The sequence below is a fragment of the Balaenoptera ricei genome, chromosome 12, assembly GCF_028023285.1.
Source record: "Balaenoptera ricei isolate mBalRic1 chromosome 12, mBalRic1.hap2, whole genome shotgun sequence".
Lineage (NCBI taxonomy): Eukaryota > Metazoa > Chordata > Mammalia > Artiodactyla > Balaenopteridae > Balaenoptera > Balaenoptera ricei.
The window spans coordinates 43,279,746-43,298,105 of record NC_082650.1 but is presented as its reverse complement, the minus strand read 5'-3'; the positions used below and the strand labels follow the sequence as shown (position 1 = coordinate 43,298,105).

The 18,360-nt window shown below is 40.3% G+C and overlaps 1 protein-coding gene across 3 annotated transcripts in view; it reads left to right on the top strand.

Moving 5' to 3' along the window:
• The window catches only part of SLC35F1 (solute carrier family 35 member F1), a 398,845-nt gene extending 386,996 nt beyond the window's left edge, over positions 1-11,849 (top strand). Inside the window, exon 8 of one of the 3 annotated variants that reach the window (XM_059941968.1) lies at positions 9,759-11,849. In XM_059941968.1, the coding sequence (XP_059797951.1) occupies positions 9,759-9,983 (225 nt within the window). In that variant the 3' untranslated portion in view covers positions 9,984-11,849. Of the gene's footprint in view, positions 1-8,854; positions 8,915-9,505; positions 9,685-9,758 lie in introns of those variants that run through there. The other 2 variants (XM_059941969.1, XM_059941971.1) reach the window with 2 other exon arrangements.
• The last annotated feature ends 6,511 nt before the right edge of the window (positions 11,850-18,360 follow it).

Genomic DNA, 18,360 nt, shown 5'->3' with positions numbered 1-18,360 from the left:
TTTGCTTTAGCATTTACTTCTTGTGATATAAAGATAACAATATAGCTGACATTTATTGAACATTTACTATGTGCCAAGAACTGCACCAAAAGTTTTATACTTGCATTTCATTTAATGCTCACAACAGTCCCATATGGCAGGTACTATTATTATCCCTTGTTAACTGATGTGTGACCAGAGGTATAGAGAAGTAAGGGACTTGTCCAAGACCATAGCAAGGAGGTGGCAAACAGGTATGCAAACCCCAGCATTCTGACTCTAGAGCTTGTACTGTGAACCACCACTTGATATTGCCTGGAAAATATCATTAAACACTCCAATTCTAAAACTTGCCATGGAGAGAAATTGTGATAAAAGTTTATATCAGCATCTAGCCCTTTAATATAACAGATTTATGTGTTGTTAATTGTATTAGTCAGGGTTATCCAGAGCAATAGAACCAATAGGGTGTGTGTGTGTGTGTGTGTGTGTGTGTATCTATCTTTCTCTATCTCTATCTCTATCTCTACATAGTCATATCTATCCATCTTCCAATCTAGAGATAGAGAGATAGAGAGATGGACTTATTTTAAGGAAGTGTCACATGTGATTGTAGAGGCTGGCAAGCTTGAAATCTGGAGGGCAGCCTGGCAGGCTGGAGTCCCAGGGAAGAATTGGTGTTGCAGCTTGAGTCCAAAGGCAGAATTTCTTCTTCCTCGGGGACCTCAGTCTTTTTCTCTTAAGACCATCAACTGGTTGAATGAAGCCCATCCACATTATGGAGGGTAATCTGCTTTACTCAGAGACCACTGAGTTAAATGTTAATTTCATCTAAAAAATATCTTCACAGCAACCTCTAGACTGATGTTTGACCAAATATCTAGGCACTATGACTTAGCCAAGCTGACATATAAAATTAACTGTCACAGGTCTACGTCTTCTCAACTCGGCACCCATATACACATCTCCTTAAATCATACTTAATCTCAAAATAAAGACAATAACAAGATGGTACTTTTGCCCAACATGATACAACTAGCCTGCACACAACTGAAAACACACTAACCTTTTCCCTAGAAAAGGATGCAAACATCTCAGGGGATGTTCACTCTTCTCCTTGATGTCCTGTAACTTAAATACTATGATGTAAAATCAATACATCTTATCTGATAAGGGGATAAGAGAAGGGAGAAAACAAAGATATTTTATACACACACACTGACAACCATATTAATAACAAAATAAGGAGTAAACACTCGTGACAATTACAGTCCTCATTTCTGTAACTGGTTATGTTGCTGTAGCTGGTACTTATAACTACCTTCTTCCCTCACCCATTCTCTACTCCACTTGTCGTCAGCGAGTACCTCAGCCAACCATGTGGTTCTTTACCTGGTGGGGTGACCCAGCCTTCATTCCTAAAGAGTCCAAGCCATTAGTAGTCCTGCCTGGATTGGGCTGTTGAAGGTTTCCGTTGACTTCAATCACAGGGCATGGTAATACAAAGAGATGCTTAGGAGATCTGTAATCCAGACGTACTCTTACCTCCATCATGAAGTAGCAGCCCAATTTCCCCTTGGTAACCGAGGCCAACCACCCCAGCCAGCGCAGTGACAAGAACTCCCTTCTTTGTTCATTGAGAAGCATGAAGAGCCCAAAGTGGCTGGGTGCCAATCTTAACTTTCAGTTCAGTGGAATCATTGTGTGTCTCCTGGTGAAAATGTTCCTCCCTTTGGAACTAAGACTTTTAGATCAGCAGAGCAAAAGGTTGCAGTGACAGGAAGCAAAATTTTACCAGTGGATCCCTAGGAAAAAGTGAGTGGTGCCACTCCCATTTCCATCTCTTGATTCCACTGTAATGGAACAGATGTTCTTTGAGGTGTATTGAGCTGCAATACTATCACTTCCATAAATTAAGATCTTTCACCTGCTTTAAAATTCAGTCCCTTGCAAAATCACTCCAGCCCAGTGTGTACCCCTGTGCTGTGTAGAGAGAAAATAGATCTCATGTGATGCAAGATTCCAAACATGAGAGTGAAGGCCACTGCTCGGTGTACCTCACACACAAATGTCATCCTTTCTTGACTAGTGATAATAAGAACCACTCGTGGGAAGGAGACGTAAATGAGCCATCGAATGGCCTTTGGTGTAACTGAGCCTATAATTAAACATTCCCACAGACTAGCCCCCTTTTATTCCACTTGTGGCTTGGCTATGAAGGTCTTTTGCTGGACTGCAGAGAATAGAAATCTGCATGAACGAGGATTTCTAACAATTCATCAAACCAAGTGAAAATGTCTGTCATATAAAAGATAGTGGCAGGAATCCATTTTTAGCTCCTTGTTGCTGTACTCATGTGTGAAATTACCCACAGGGGAAGATATTTGCCTGTAAAAGAACCCTTATTGGCCTTAGGTGTGATTGGGTGCACAGAATGTACTGCCAAATGAATTGGTTTTGCGAACCAAACAGAAGGCCTCATAAACTGAACTCGGATTGCAAGGGGGACATAGCCTTGCCCCGAGTGACAGTGTCAGGCCACGGAGGGGCAAGGGCCCTGGTTGCTGCTTCTCTCCTTAACAATATGATATTTGGAGGATAAGTTGTTTCCCAAGTTTTTAAATCTTAGTGATATCTTGGTTTTCTGATATGGATAGAGAGACCATTTGGCATTTTGACTAAGGCACTCATTGATTTATTTTCTGTCTCAATTAGATTAGCATGAATTTGGGATTATTTCCTCTCTCCTAATTGGAGAAAGAATGTGGAAGGAGGCGTGGAGGTCAGTATTCTTAGTCCCTAAAAACAACCAATTTCAGTGTCTGTCGATAGATTGTGTGCCATGCCCACATTTGGTATTTTCCATGCTATGACTTAGAAAAAAGAAATATTGCAATATTTAGCCAGAGAAATTTAGCCCCTTTTTATTTTCTTAAAAACAAAAAAGAATGAAGAAAAAAGAGGAGGAAGAGAAATAAGAGGAGACAAGACTAGGAGACAAAGCAATAATGAGGCAGGTCCAAAGAATTTGAAAAAGCTTGGGCCTCTGAGGGGAATTTATTTCCAGTTCAGTAAACTCAGAAGCAGAACTTTTGCATTTTTAATGCCCTTAATAATAATAAAAATGATCTTGTTAGGTTAGTGCAGAGCCGGAATTAGGAGGTCAAGTACCAACTTGTTTATGTTGGTGTTTCTGTGGAGCCAGGTCTGTCTAGTTTCCTTGCCCTGAATAGCAATTGACTCAGATTCAGCAGCGATAGATCAGGAGCAGGCAGAGCCTTTTGTCACAGGATCCCAACCAGGCCACAGCTTACAGCCTGCCCAGCAATGACCAGCTGCCTCTGGTTCTCTCCCCACCGTTCCACTCCCAGGTTCAAGGTGTGGTCCACAGCCCTCTGATACTCACATGGCTGCTGAGAGACGTGTTTTCATTGGTGAGCTGTCCTCTCCCTCCTGGCCCAGGACACTCAGCAGATTGGCTGTGATCCACAGGGTCCACCTTTCAACCCACATATCAAGTGGGGACCCAAGAGACCTTGGGCTCCCCTTTTAGTTACAAAATCCAATTTTACCTACCCATAATATTTGGACTTAAAAACTCCACGATGGCAGCATTATCTTTAATTATGAGCCATTCTTTTTTTTTTTTTTGAAGAATTAATGGATTCTTTTTTTTAAATTAATTAATTTATTTTTGGCTGTGTTGGGTCTTCATTGCTGCACGTGGGCCTTCTCTAGTTGCAGTGAGCGGGGGATACTCTTCATTGCAGTGCTAGGGCTTCTCATTGCTGTAGCTTCTCTTGTTGCGGAGCATGGGCTCTAGGCATGCGGACTTCAGTAGTTGTGGCGCCCGGGCTTAGATGCTCCGCGGCATATGGGATCTTCCTGGACCAGGGCTTGAACCCGTGTCCCCTGCATTGGCAGGTGGATTCTTAACCACTACGCCACCAGGGAAGTCCCATGATTCATTCTTTTAATTGGTATTTTGCTTAACTTCGTCACTGTTATGTCTTTAAATTACCCTGGTACCTAAGATCTCCAAACTGTGTAATCTGATTCTGTTTGAAACAGAATTGGGCTTATTTATTCCTTTGAGTCTAGAAATCTTGGTTAGATGTGCCAGTTGATTTGGCTTTATATGTGCATTTTATATTATGGAGTCTGGTAGTATAGGGGAGAAGACACTTTGTTTTACACAGCAGAGTATTCAGGACAGTTTCCCAAATTTAATTAAAAGTCTAATTTTTCCCAGGCATAACTTGCTGCTGAAATTGCCAGGCCAATCTCTCTGCATGGAAGTTCTTCCCAGCAGCCCTTGAACCTCACCTGTACCAGCCTGTGCATATAACCTTGGGAATGACCAGTCACTGCTTTCATGGTTCTACTGACCCATGATTGCATTGACTTCTGAAGCAACTGCTAAATTTGTAGATTCCCAGACTCTACCTTCTTAGATGTTTTCTGCTAAAGAGTTTAAAATGTGGAAAGGTTTGATTACATCTGTGTCTGTTTAAAAGAATAAACTTGAATAAGAACTAGAAAGGAAATCATTATTGTGGCCACATGTCCTTTGTATACGTGAAATACTTCCATGTCAAAAGCCATGTCTAAAGCAAATTAGAAATATCCTTGAATTCATTTCTGAGAAGCTTCCTTATGCAGTTGAGAGACCAGTTTCAACTCCTTTGCTCACCTGCTCTACATGAGAAACCTTCAGGGGTGGTGTTCTTTCAGGCTACTCAGCTTCTCTCAAGAAAAGTTCAGAAGGCGGATCCTATCAGGTCAGCAGTAGTGGCTCATAGATGTGTGTGTGTGTGTGTGTGTGTGTGTGTGTGTGTGTGTGTGTGTGTGTATACACTAAAAGAGAGAGACAAAGAGAGAAAAATACGTGCTGGGTAAATTTAGAAAAGAATTATATGGGGGAAGGGGGCTCTCCAAGTTTTTCAGTCCTGTTTCCTCCTAGCTATTGAGAAATCTTCTTTGCCTGTATCTTTCTTCTTTCTAATCTGACCTTATTTTCTCCCTCCTTCCAATTGTATTTTCTCTGAGCTTCCTCGGCTCTCCAAGTTAGACCTAAATTGGATTTAAATCTAAATCTCCCCTTCTTCTCAAATAACTTCAGGAGCTTTACCCAAGTCTCATCCCCCTGAACCCCACTTTCCTAGGAAACCCACCAACTGCTCTTTTCCAGGTCTTTCTTCCACCTCTCACAAGCGACATAGTTTCTGATTCCAACGAACCTTTGTTTTTTTTTGGTGACAGAACTGCCATACATCTCTCTTTAAGAACTAAGAGAATCTTTTACCTTTTCATTATCTATTAAATCAAAATTAGTTCTGGTCATTAATAGGCCCAAGTGGAGTCACTGAGCAAAAACAACCAGTCTAACATCAGGAACCTTGTAAAAGCCATGTTACACAGAGGCATACAGCAGAAAAGGCCTCTTTTAATGTGCACTCTCCAGGAAAGAAGGCAAAACCAGGCCCTCCATGTAGAGGCAGTTGGTACACACATTCAGTGAAAGTAGAGCTTTAACCCACAGTCACTTCATGCCCTACCTCACGCCTCTCTGCAGTTGCCCACGTTCTTCTCTGCTTACCCCTGCCATCTTTTAGTCAACCTAAAAAGAATACCTCCCTTAAAAACTGACCTCTTCCTCACATAGTGTAGTTGATATATTTATAAATATACTTTGAAATAGCTTTCAAACCATGTGGTTTTCTACTTGTATAGATTTAGGCCCATTAAAGTCATTCGTTTATTAAAACTCAACTTAGATGCTTAATACCAAAACTAAAATGAAAATTTGGTCTGTCGCTAACTGATGTGCTGAATGTCCCATTAGCTAACTAGTAATTATATTGAGATGCCAGCTGGCTAAGAGCTAGGTTTCATCCCTAGTTGGAGGTTAAAGAGCTTGGTGCAGATTTATCATCAGTCTTCCAAGCCACCCCATTCTGAATTAATGGCTCGTGTCCCAGTCAGATTGCTTTAAGCAACACGCAGACATTCTCCTATTTACAGCAACTGCTTTCTGATCCTTGCTAGCAGTGAGACCGGTCAAGATGGAAAAGGCAAGAGAAAAGTCAGTAGTGTGTGCAGTGTGGTAGTGAGAAAGGGTGCATCCTTTTTCAGCTTGTCAAAATTACAAGTCAGATAAAATGCAGGCAGAAGTGCAGCACCGAACACACAGCATCTTATGATGGGCTGCAGTTGACTGTGGCGAGGACCACGGAGTACACTTCAGACAGCAGCCCGTATTCTTAAAGGGAGGCAGCAAACCTCTACCAGAAACTCACCTTATCTGTCACTGGGAGATGGCTTTCCAGGAACTAGGCATGAGTATTTCTTTGCAGTTAACAAATTAAGCAGCCTAGAATATACAGAATTTTTGTTTGATTGATTGGTTTTTTTAAACAATTGCCCTATCAGGATAAGTGCAGCATCCAGAACTGAGGGTCATCCAATTAGTTACCCCTGTTAAATTTTCTTTTTTCTTATCAATCTATAAAGAGGAGAAAAATGAAACTTTTTCTTACTTTTTAAAATACAAAGCCTTTCTGTAATTATTTTTAACATTCAATATTTCTCCGGATTAATCTAATGCTTGCGTTACTGCTCCCATTTTGGGTTTGTGTGTTAAGTGAAAACTTTCTCTACCGACTATTAATAAAACCCCTTGGGTGACTTCCAAGATGCCTCTATCGTATCAAATTCCATTCTGTCTGTATTTTGAACAATTTTAGAGTGAATTCTGTATGATTAAATGGAAATGCATTGTAAGTAAGGTATGTGTTGTCATTCTAAAGCTGTGTCCCAGGAAAACACTTTGTAGTGGTTTTATCACTCAACTTGATAGTTCCATGCCCCAAAAATGATTGATTCAGATATTATTTTTTACACTGGCAAAGGCATTAGCTTTACATAAAATGGCTATTAAAATCTTTGTCATATTGATCAAGTCAGAATATAGGAGCCAAAATTAGAAATTGAGAGGAATTCAAATCCTTCTCATACCCTGTATCAGATCCTTTCCTGTCTCTACATTATTTCAGTTGCCAAATCCTGTCCACCTCAAGTTTATGAAACTTCCTCTGCCGGTCCTCTGGTCAGCAGCCTACAGTCTTCTACCCAGACTCTTGCCTTCTGCATTGCTCCTCCCAATTCATCGTCTTATCACTCTCCTCTAACTGATCACAGGTTTGAAGATGACTTTTGGAGTCAATGATTAAGGATCAGTGCTATAACTTCCCTTTCAAGGAGTCTTTGTTTAGCATTTTATGTATGAGAGATGACGTTAGACTGAGTTGAAAGCTAAAACATTTGAAATACACTATTGGTACAGGCTGATTTTTTTATGGTTTCTTTCTTTAGTTTGAAACTTTAATTAAATTCATTAATTCATTCAAAATGTAAACAAAGAGCAAATAACACTTAGTAGATGCCTACACTATGCCAGGCTCTGCACTTGACACTGGTCAAGAAAGACACAGTCCCATAGTCAAGGGACTATAGGAGAAAGGCAATTTCATCAATGATTATATAAGAGTATTGTAACAGTCTTATATGTATAGTCATTGATGATAAGATAGTGCTGTAATAATAATAACAATGGAGCCAATGTAGGTTGAATACTCACTGCGAGGTAGGCAGTAGGATGAGTGCTTCACATGCTTTACCTAATTTTATCTTTATAACAACTCTATATAGTAGGTACAATTATTATCCCCACTGTACTGATAAGGAAACTTGGACCTGGAAAAAAGTTGCCCACAATGACAGCCAAAGAGGAGTGGGGCTAGATTGGAATCCTGTTTGTGGTTATAATGCAGTTCTAATCTCAGAGCCCCATTCTTAATCTCTCGACCTTCATCTGCTGCAACAGGGGCGGCCTCACACCCAAGACCTGAAAAGTTCTCACTGGAAACTGGAGGTGCATGAGGGGATTTTTGAAAATGAGAGTCATTAACAAAATATTTGAAATGTTGCTAATGTTAGGAACAAACTCATTTCATTTGCCAAAGTTTCAGGTAAAGGATGAAGCTCTTGAACGTAGAACTTCAGGAAGCAAATTTGGGGGTAAATAAGTTTTCTGAGATCATATACAACAGTCCTGAGTTAATAGTCTTCTTTTGCTACCATTTTGTTTTACAAACAAATTCATAAAGAAAAAAATTATTTTCACTGGGAAAAACTGAATTAATCAAACTAATTAAGTGAAGCTGTTACAAGCTGAGTCTAGTATACAAATCCATCTGAGAAAGTAGTATCATATGAGTGTGAAGGATAAAGGACTTACAGGACAGAGTGAGAAGTGCTGTAGAAAATCAGAAAGTGATCTTTAGTCTTAACTACCTTGCTGCTGCTAAAGAGACAGAGAGAGACAGAGAGACAGAGACAGAGAGGTAAAAAACAAAACAAAACAAAACATCATAGCAGGAACTTTTAACCACAGAAATATTTTTTCTAAGTGCCATTTTCAAAACCGCCTTTCCTATTATTGAACATTATAGCCACCTTTTAACTCTTTATTATAGCATTGCAACTTAACTTTATAGACTCTCTGGATCCTTTTCCTGTTTTCCTTTCTTCCAGCTTCCAATTAATTTTTGTCTTTTTTTTTTTTTTTTTTTACCAGTTTTTAGTTCTTTTACAGTATGAGCATACAAAATAAAATAGGAAAATCAAATTGATCCTTTTTTCCCAATGGATGCAAGATGTAGTCAAGACTGGGACAACAGCTGTCAACTACAATGGGAGTTGCCAGGCCATAAGTGCATTGTATTGTTTTAATCTATCTGTACCTCTGTTTCTCCACTGAGACTATTAAGTCCTTGATGGTAAGGACCATATGTTTTCATTTCTCTTTCCCCAGCACGTAGTTCAAAGTTTGATACAGAGAAGACATAGAAGAAAACTATTGGTTGAATGAAGCAGTGAATGAATGAATAAAACAACAGAAATGGTAACACTCATACTGTTACCTCCCTCTCCCCCACTAACTACTCAAATAATTCTAGAATAACTACTCAAGAAGGCCCAGAAGGTGTAGTTTTTTTTTTAAAAACATATGTAAATTCTCGGGGAAGTTGTATACACCAATATTTTCTTTTTTTCACCACAAAACTCTATGAGTTGTCGAGCAGTAGTTTAGGAACAGAATACTATATATCCATCCCTATTTGGTTTTGTTTTTAAATTAGTGGAGCAAGAATGAAATGTTATACTATTTCTTTCTATCCAAGGATAATCTAATCTTGCAAAGACAGTTACCAAAGTCAATAACAATTCCTACTCAGAAGACAAATAGTGTCTGAATTGGATTAAGGTGAAACAGAAGTGCCTGATGCAGCTGTGTCAGTGAGGCACTCGGTGTTTATGGCTTCATTACAACCTTAAGTGGAATATCTCTATTTCTTCCGTGATTAATGAAGTCACAAACAACCAACTCTTTGTTGAGTGATACTGGAGAGTTTTTTGCTTTTAACTTGTATTTTAATTCGTGATTAACTCTCTCTCACATCAGGTACTCGGATGGGGACAATTAGCTTTAGGGACAATTAGCTGAGTGTTCCTCTGTGTTAGCCACAGAGTCAAGAAAAAAGATAAGGAGAATCAATAAGACCAAGACAGGGTAGAAGAGAACATTCACCTTCCATCAAGATCCTTGGCCGACTCATCAAGCTGCCTGTCACGGCTCCGCTCCCGTCTCTGCGCATCATTCATGTGTAAGTGCTTCTGCTCTGGCTGCTAAGTGACTTGGCTGTTGTGTTGTTTAGTTTTCAGGACTTTATCTCCTGTCTTTCTTCACCATCCTCCTCGGCCTGGTGCTCTACTCCTCCACCTCCACATACATAGCCCAGGACCCCCGGGTTTACAAGCAGTTCCGCAATCCTTCGGGACCCGTTGTGGACTTACCAGCCACAGCTCAGGTGGAGCCTTCAGTCACCTATACCAGCCTGGGCCAGGAGACTGAAGACGAGCCCCACGTTCGTGTGGCCTAGGACGACACCCTCCCAGCCCACTGAGGACACCTCCGCGGCCGTGTGTCCACCCGTCATCTCATGTTTTGTACATAGAGAAAGGTATTTATTAGGTGCGGTTTACACAGGTGGACTGCAAGGTAGCAAATCTGAAAGCCTGTAAAAGGCGTAAGCTAAACATCCCTGGAGACACAGGCTCTGATCCACCTGACCTGGGGAGATGCCTAGCTAGTGTGTATCCGGGTCACAACCCCCCTGCATTAATTACTGTGAAAATGTTTGAATCAAAAGCAAGTATTATTGTTTGTATTATTACGGTTACTGTTACTACACCGACTTTCAGGAGGAGGTTTTGTACTCCTGATGGGAACTCTCACCAGACCCACTCACATGTAGTTAACATCAATCCCACTTTTTTATGGCAAGCCACTTTTTAAGAATCACACTTTATTTTTGTGCACAGTCTCTGAGTGCTGCATGCCACAGGAGCTCCACCCTACAACGCTTCCTTATCCTAGGGACCTGGGGGCTCACAGTTTCCTCTGTTACCTGTTGGATTGCCTGCTCAATATGTATTTTGTGCTGTGACCCTTGTGGGGAGTGGCAACTGACCATATAATTCTCTATTCTAGGAATAGATATAAAACAAACATTTTAGCCTTTTTATATTTCAATCTCTGATTACTCCAGGCCATTGCCTTTCTGTTGTGCCACATAATTCTGCTAATCAAGTCCCTGTAATAACAGGATAAGGAAAGTTCCGTTTCTGTGGCTTATGGGAAACCCCAGAAATAATATTATTTGTGCTTAGGGCAATACATTTTTTTTCATCTTTCTGCTCCTCCCTATGTTCCCTCTTCAAAAAATATATTTGGTTTTCCTTTTCCCCCCTAGATTTCTTTAGTGATAATATGGAAATCAATCAAGGCATTGGAAAAAGCCATGGTCCTCTGCCCTCTTGTGTGACATCCTTTTTGAAATACACCAGCATGGGAAATTACCTTTACTGTGGAGTGTCATTGGTTGTTTGGCCTCCCAACAAAGTCAGGGTGCTGATGTGGAACAGTCTCTGACGATAGTTTGATTGATCTGGCCATTTTGTAGTGGTAAAAATGCCACCAATGAAAAAGTCTGGCATTGTGGTCATATTTGGCATCCATTCAATAGCAGAATATATCACACAACATTCTTATGGATACAGAGAATATTACAGGGTCCTGATAAGGCTTTGAGGGGTATGTCACTGGTCTAATTTTGTTGCCCTTAAAATAGCCCTTTCTTCAAACACAGAAAATCAAGAAACACCACAAACCTCTATGATTTACAATAGATTCTACATGTCAGTACGTGCAATAGTCTTTACCTTTGGCTGGCCTCAATACGATTCAAAAAGATCCTCGATAGAGTTACAGGGTTTGTAAAGGGAAAATAAATGTTTTGGGCAATTCAAATCAATACATCTTAAGCAAGCAAAGCAAAACATCAGTGGGGTCTCTGTAAGGTAGAGAACAGATTGCAGCTTAGTCAGGATTTCCACAGTAGCCTGAACAAGGCCTAAATACAGCTGACAGAAGCATCCCATGCTGTCCGCCAGCACCCATGTGACGCTTCTGCCTGCCCTCTACCCCAGGACAGGTAGTCCTGCCCTTGGAGTTGGAGCAGACAAACTATCTTTTCTGACATGCAGATTTTATGTTCATCTCTGTTCAACCCCCTTAGAAACATGTTTTATTTTCAGTGAAAAAAAATCACCATTAGAGCTATATCAAGTTAAAAGAACTTTGCCAATGTTTGCTCTCTGCTACCTTTTAAACCAATTAAATACCTTTCTCTGAATATTTTGTCCATTCAGATCTGAAGACCTTTAAAGACTGTGGTTTTATTTTTGTGTTTACATTCCTTTGGTTTGCATAATTTGCTTGATTTATTGCATTTTTAGTATTTATTTTAAGCCAAATGTTTTAGTCTTTTTTATTCATTTTTATGACACTAATTTGTAGACGCTTAGTAAAGTCTTATGAGAAGTAAGTGGATGAAAGTATTTCCAAGTCGACTCAGTGGACTGGGAATTTTTTTCAAATTTAAATTTCAAAAGGGTTTGCAAATCAGTGGACGGCTACAAGTTGCCATCTGAATTATTTTCTAGGATATTTTAATTGACTCCACTGTATGGAAACCAAGTGTGAATGTTAAGGTGAATTCACTGTATACCCTTTACCATCCAATGTCTTTGTACACAAGATTTTCATGTCACTGGGGTAGCTCACTGTGTTGGTTCTTCTCCATTTAGAAAGGCTGATAACGTACTGAATTGTCTGAGATCAGGAGTTCCAGATTGACCCTTCGGGGAAAAAAGAAAATAGCAAGAAACAAACTCTTTTTCCGTGTTAAAAACATTGATCCTTTGGGAGTGGGGTGGGAAATGGGGGTAGGACATCATAAACTCTAGCTGTTTGAGTTTCTGAAATTTCATAACCTCAGTAGACACCAGCAAAAATTTCAGCTTTTCAATCCACCACCAACCACTCTCTCCTCCACAAATGAGACTTTAGCAGTTTGTCTAGAATTTGGTTGGGTAAGCAAACCTTAGCTCTCCTAAGTGGCAGTCCTCACTCAATGACAACTTGCACTGGGGATACTGCTCGCCTTGGTCACACTTTCCCACAGCTCCGAGCTCTGAAATACACAACCAGGTAGAACAAGCAATGGAAAAATTTGCACCACTGTGTCCCATGAAAATGTTTCAATGTTTAGTTTAGGTATTGCTAACTTGTGCTATTAACCTTTTGACAAGCGTGTAGTATTGTTTGTTTTGGGTTTGTTTTTGATTTGTAACCATTTAGTAGTCCCCAGCTAGCTACCAGTACAGATTTTACCCCATGGGTAGGATTCTACTGTCAAGCCACGTAACAAAGCACACTAATCCAGACACTGCAAATGGAAAATATGAACCAAAAAGGAAATTGACACCGATAAGTTGAACAAACTCTCCATTTTTGATATTTGCATGCTCCCCTATGGACTGGCTGTGGCAATGTAATGCCTGTATAATGTTTTCAAATAAAAATAAATGCTTTATGAAAGCACAGAGTTCTTGGTTTTCTTGAGTGTTTGTCTGCACTATGACAACCAGGGAAGCAGCTCCCTTGGGATGCTAGAAATAGCAACGAAAGTAGATAGCAGGGTACATGTCAAAATAAAAACCAGAAAGAAAATATTTCCAAATTAGGAAGGGCACAGTTGGTCTCAGAGCTGTAGCTTCGAAAAGCCAAATTAAAGCCACATTTGTAATTTGCAAAATTAATTATTTATCTAGGTACTTAAGGAGGCTCTGGGGCTACAACCTCCAAGCCCACATTTAAAACACATGTAGGACAATTATAAATTTACCCCCAAGAAACAATTTCTCATAAAGAAGAAAGATTTGTGTAAGCTGCCCTCAGCACAATGCCAGACACAAAGAAAGAGCATTAACATTTGTAAAGCAGGACTGTTTGCGTTTCTGCTCCAAACTGACACAGCATCTTGTCATGGTCACTTCTCCACTAACTGCAGTCACCCAGTAATTTTAAGTACTGAGAAACGATTGTATATAAATTTACATGTTCTTGTCATTTATGTTCATAATCAGACCTCAAAAATTAAATGAGCTGAAAAGACTGTGTGTCCGAGTTATATATTTAAAATCTTAAAAGAAAAACATTCATTTTTCAAGGAAAAAAAGGAGCAGTGGCACACAGCCTTTGTACAGGGCTCTTAAGTAGAGATCCGTTGTGATCTGCTTTTATAAGTAGAACAGTACCACACTTCACATAAATAATTTGTTTAAACAGCGTGACTCAGTTTAAAAAAAGTTTTTTCCTTGAGAAATGTAACTCTTTCTCTAAAGTATTATTTATTTTTATTTAGTAAACTCTTTGATCAAAGATGAAATACAGTTGAACTTCAACTCAGTCTGTGTCTAAATGTCCAACAATTCTAAATTATTGGGGTCCACATAGTATACCTAATAAACATATATGTCATGTTTAGTCTGTCTTCCCAGTGAATTATCATTTTCTTAAGAGAAAGAATTGGGTTTCCTAAATGCTTGGAAGTTTTTGCAAAAGGAAGCTAAGGCAGTACTTGAATGGTTTTTGTGATTATTAGCATGAAGAAAAAGAGAAACAAGTAAAATTCAGCAAGTGAGCTGTAAGTACTGTATTGTCTTGATGTTCCATAGGAAAACAAATAATATCTGCAGTGATAGGGACTGAAATCAAATCCAGCTGATCTATTTTCAGGCCCCACGAAACACCTTGCTCATGCAAGGCTCTCATACATCTTTTTTTAATGGAATCTAACTTCTAAATCAGAAATACAAAGTACAAGGCTAAGATATTCTATTACAAAGTGTTCCCCCTTTTCCTTCTACAACTAAGTACTTTTTTCTGTAAAATTCCTGTTCTTGGAAAGAAAGGCATCACGAGGTCCAATTAAACCACCCTTGAATTTTTTAACAAACCCTTAAAATGTTAGGCTATTCCTTCAGGTTGACCCCAGGATAAAAAACAACAAAGTGAAGTTCTCTTTTCACTTGCAAATAGTGTTTTTGAATGCATAACATTGCTTCTTAATTATGTACACTGATCTTTCTTTTTTCTTTCTTCTCTTCCTTTTTTCTTTGATTTTTTTTGCTTTTTTCTTTTTCTTTTTTCTTTCTGTGAACATAAACAGAGAATATTCATTCTGGGCCACCTACTCGGTCTCTGTCCTTTATTCTCTATGTGGTCAAAAATGTTTAATTCAAAAAAAATTATAATACAGCTGGAAAGCCCCACACCTACCAGATGGCCTTTCATTAGTGCCTGAAAGGACAAGGCATTGTGTGTCACTTTTTAGACAGCCAGGCAAGTCGCCTCCAAACGACACTGCAACCTGATTAACAGGGAAAACTAATGATCAGAGGGAGGAGGTCCCTGGGAATAGACTAAAATTAGGGGCTTCCATCTGGATAGACAAAGGCCTGGTGTAATATGACTAAATCTATAAAAGCATGAAAACGAGCTTGTTCACCAGGCCTCAGCGTTAGAGCTGGGAACCATCCCATAATGCTTGGAGGATAACTTCAGGATGGATAAAGATAAATATTACTTTTTACACAACGGGGAGTAATCTTCCTGAACTCATTACCCCATAGTGATGGCACTGGCTGAGAATATGTTATGTCAGGCAGTAAATAGGCTGTGTAATTCATTATCCAATCCGTCAAGCAGGCACTCAGTAATTAGGCCTGGACAACAGGTCCGTAGACCCAGTCTGTTGCAGGCGAAGCTGGCTGTGTGGTCACACTGGCTTTAAGAGGCATAACACCAGTACATCCCCGACCCTGGGAACTTGGCAGCACTGTGGATAGCTATGTCTTTGGGCCACTAGATGTCGCTGTCTGAGGTTAAAACATCAGGATGACCACCTGCCCGCAGTGGTGAAGCTGTTATTGGATTCTCCACTCCTGGGGGGGCAGCCCCGGTCTAGGTTCTCATCTTACTGTTCAGGCTTCCTCCTCCCAAACGTCTGTGGTCAGGGGTGGTGAAGTGAGAGACGTTCCAGTGGTAACATCTCGAACATCTTCACCACTGTGTCATTGCTAAATGTGTAGAAAAGTAAAAGAGCAAGAGAGAAACGTGAGGCTAAAGGAAGCGGCGTTGCTGGAATTATTCAGAAGTAAATTACACTCGAGGCAACACACCCATCCATTTCAAGAAATGCTGAGTGACAGATACATGTGTGCATGCACGAATTCCTCATGGGAGGAAGAAGTAGATCCCCAGGTGCTGAAGAGCACACGCTTCATGGCGGTGGGTCGAAAGCCTTCTGCACCTGACATTTCCCCCAACAGTGTCCACAAATGCTGTTTCTGGGATTTGGGGCTAAAAGGTTGAAACATGGGGTGATACCTACTTTTGTGCAATGTTGGGTCTTATTCCTGCCTTTCTTGCCCTTGTCTTTGTAGGTGAGGAGAATTACTTCCACAGTACCTGAAGAGGTTTGATAAATTTTAAGTAGTAGTAATAATTGCAGTTTCACAGATGGTTGGCCACTTGCCAATTTCACAGTAAACTAGAAAAGCAATTAAGAAAATCTGCTTGTTCTTAAAATGACTACTTTTCTAAATGAAATTATTAAAGAGGGAGGAAATGGGCTAATCACTGGAATAATCAAAACAGTCTCATTGAATGGACTTGAGGACACGGGAAGGGGGAAGGGTAAGCTGGGACAAAGTGAGAGTGTGGCATGGACATATATACGCTACCAAATGTAAAATAGCTAGCTAGTGGGAAGCAGCCGCATAACACAGGGAGATCAGCTCGATGCTCTGTGACCACCTAGAGGGGTGGGATAGGGAGGGTGGGAGGGAGACACAAGAGGGAGGAGATATGGGGATATGTGTATATGTATAGCTGATTCACTTTGTTATAAAGCAGAAACTAACACACCATTGTAAAGCAATTATACTCCAATAAAGATGTTTAAAAAAAAAAAACAGTCTCATTATGGGACTCCCTGTGAGCTTTTGTTTGAATTCTCTAATACAGTTTTGGGCATTAAATAGGATTTTAAAAGCTAAATAGGTCACTCATGCATAAATGGTTGAGTGAATCACATAACTGCTTCATGGGCCCCATGATTCTGCCTATCAGGCTGCATTTTAATTAAAAGGAAAATTGTCAGGGATAGAGGACAACTTAATGTGAGGAGTTTGGTGTCGTAGTTGAAGACTGAGATTTCACTTGACATTCAGTTTTCAATTCATAATTATGACCTCCAAACAACTGTGAAGTTCATCTTCATTTCAGTCACAAGCTTAGACACAGAATTTGAGAGCTAGCGGGAACACTGGCGATCAATCCGTTCAAAATCTCAAGTCATGTCATGGCATCTAAGGGTGGAGATGGTTCAGTTGAAGAAAAGATCTTTAGCCTGGAGAAGCTACAGCCTTGTTCATCACTGGCAAAATTTGGTAGATAACAATATAGTGTGTGGTACTTCTGTTAAAGAGGCTGCTCTGTGATCCCCGGAAACCAGTGTCAGAGAGCTAATGCAGATCCTTCCCGTTAAGGGGCCGGGCAGCTTGTTAGGCAGCTTGGATAAATGACCCTTAGGAGGATCCCTATTTCCAACCAACTCCGGAAGTGGAATCCCAAAGAGAAAAGAAAAGAAAAGCACCCAGTACATGCCCAAGCTAGACTGCCTTTGCCCTTTGGATTGAATCCATCCAGCTGAATACACAGATGGGAAGTTCTCCCTCTGCTACTCCTACTCAACACACAAGTGGAAGAGGGGTCCTTGGGACTGGCTTTGCCTGTGATACTCCCAAAACCAGACGAACTACTTCGAGCTGCAATGGTCTATCTGCAACTGCTGTGCCAGAGTTGAGAGCTCACTGCTTCCATGGGGGGATTTCAAACTCCCAGACACCCGCTAGCCCTCACTCCTATATTCTCCAATGACCTATGGCAGGTCAGTATCACTAGTGAGGCCACCACCCTTGGGAAACAAGTTACCTGCCATTGAATGAAGACCCGGCTGCACTCAAAGGTGAAGAAGCTTCTATTTTCCTCCTTATTGGCACAACAGAAACCACTCAGTCCAGTGGGCCCTGGAATGCAAGGATGGGGGGAAATAAAGGTCATTGAAAAAGACATCATGATAACTGAAGCTTTCAATTTTTTTAAGCAAAATTTGCCCCTGTCTACCCAGAGGCACCAGAGTCTCTTCAGAGCCCTCAGGGCTCTATGGGGCCACCACCTTCTACTCCTGGGTTAACGGGGTGAAAACACCCTTTTACTATTTCTCCTGTGGTTGGTTGAATGGATTGCTTCTATTCATAATACAGTCTCCTTTCCTTGATTCTTGACGTTGTAAAGGAATAGACTTTTATGTACTAATGCAATTTTGATTATTTACATTTTCACGATAAAGTAGAATGTCTTCTTTAGGGTATAACGTAGTTCGCATCTGTTTCTAATGTGATTGTACCAGCATCCGAGTTTTGGCATCACACTACTTCTGTCTACTCCTCCTGAAGTGACTGACCCAGCTTCATGGCAGCATCCACGTCTGCTGCCATCTTCTTAGCTTGGTCTTTCTACTTCATTAATTCATTCTTGCTCACTGCTTCTTTGAGCATTTCAGGAAAATGGTTTTCTTTACTTTAGAACTCAACTGTATTTACTCTTTTGTCTTTAAAATCATTTAAGAAGAGGACAAAACTCTACAGAGCATGAATGATTGTATCTCAGATACTGGGTCTAGGCTGTATGCACATTTGCTTTAAAAATTCGAATAGAATTAGATTTTTTAACATCGCACTGCATGTTCATTAAATGAAAATAGTCTAGGTTCTAAATTACAATGA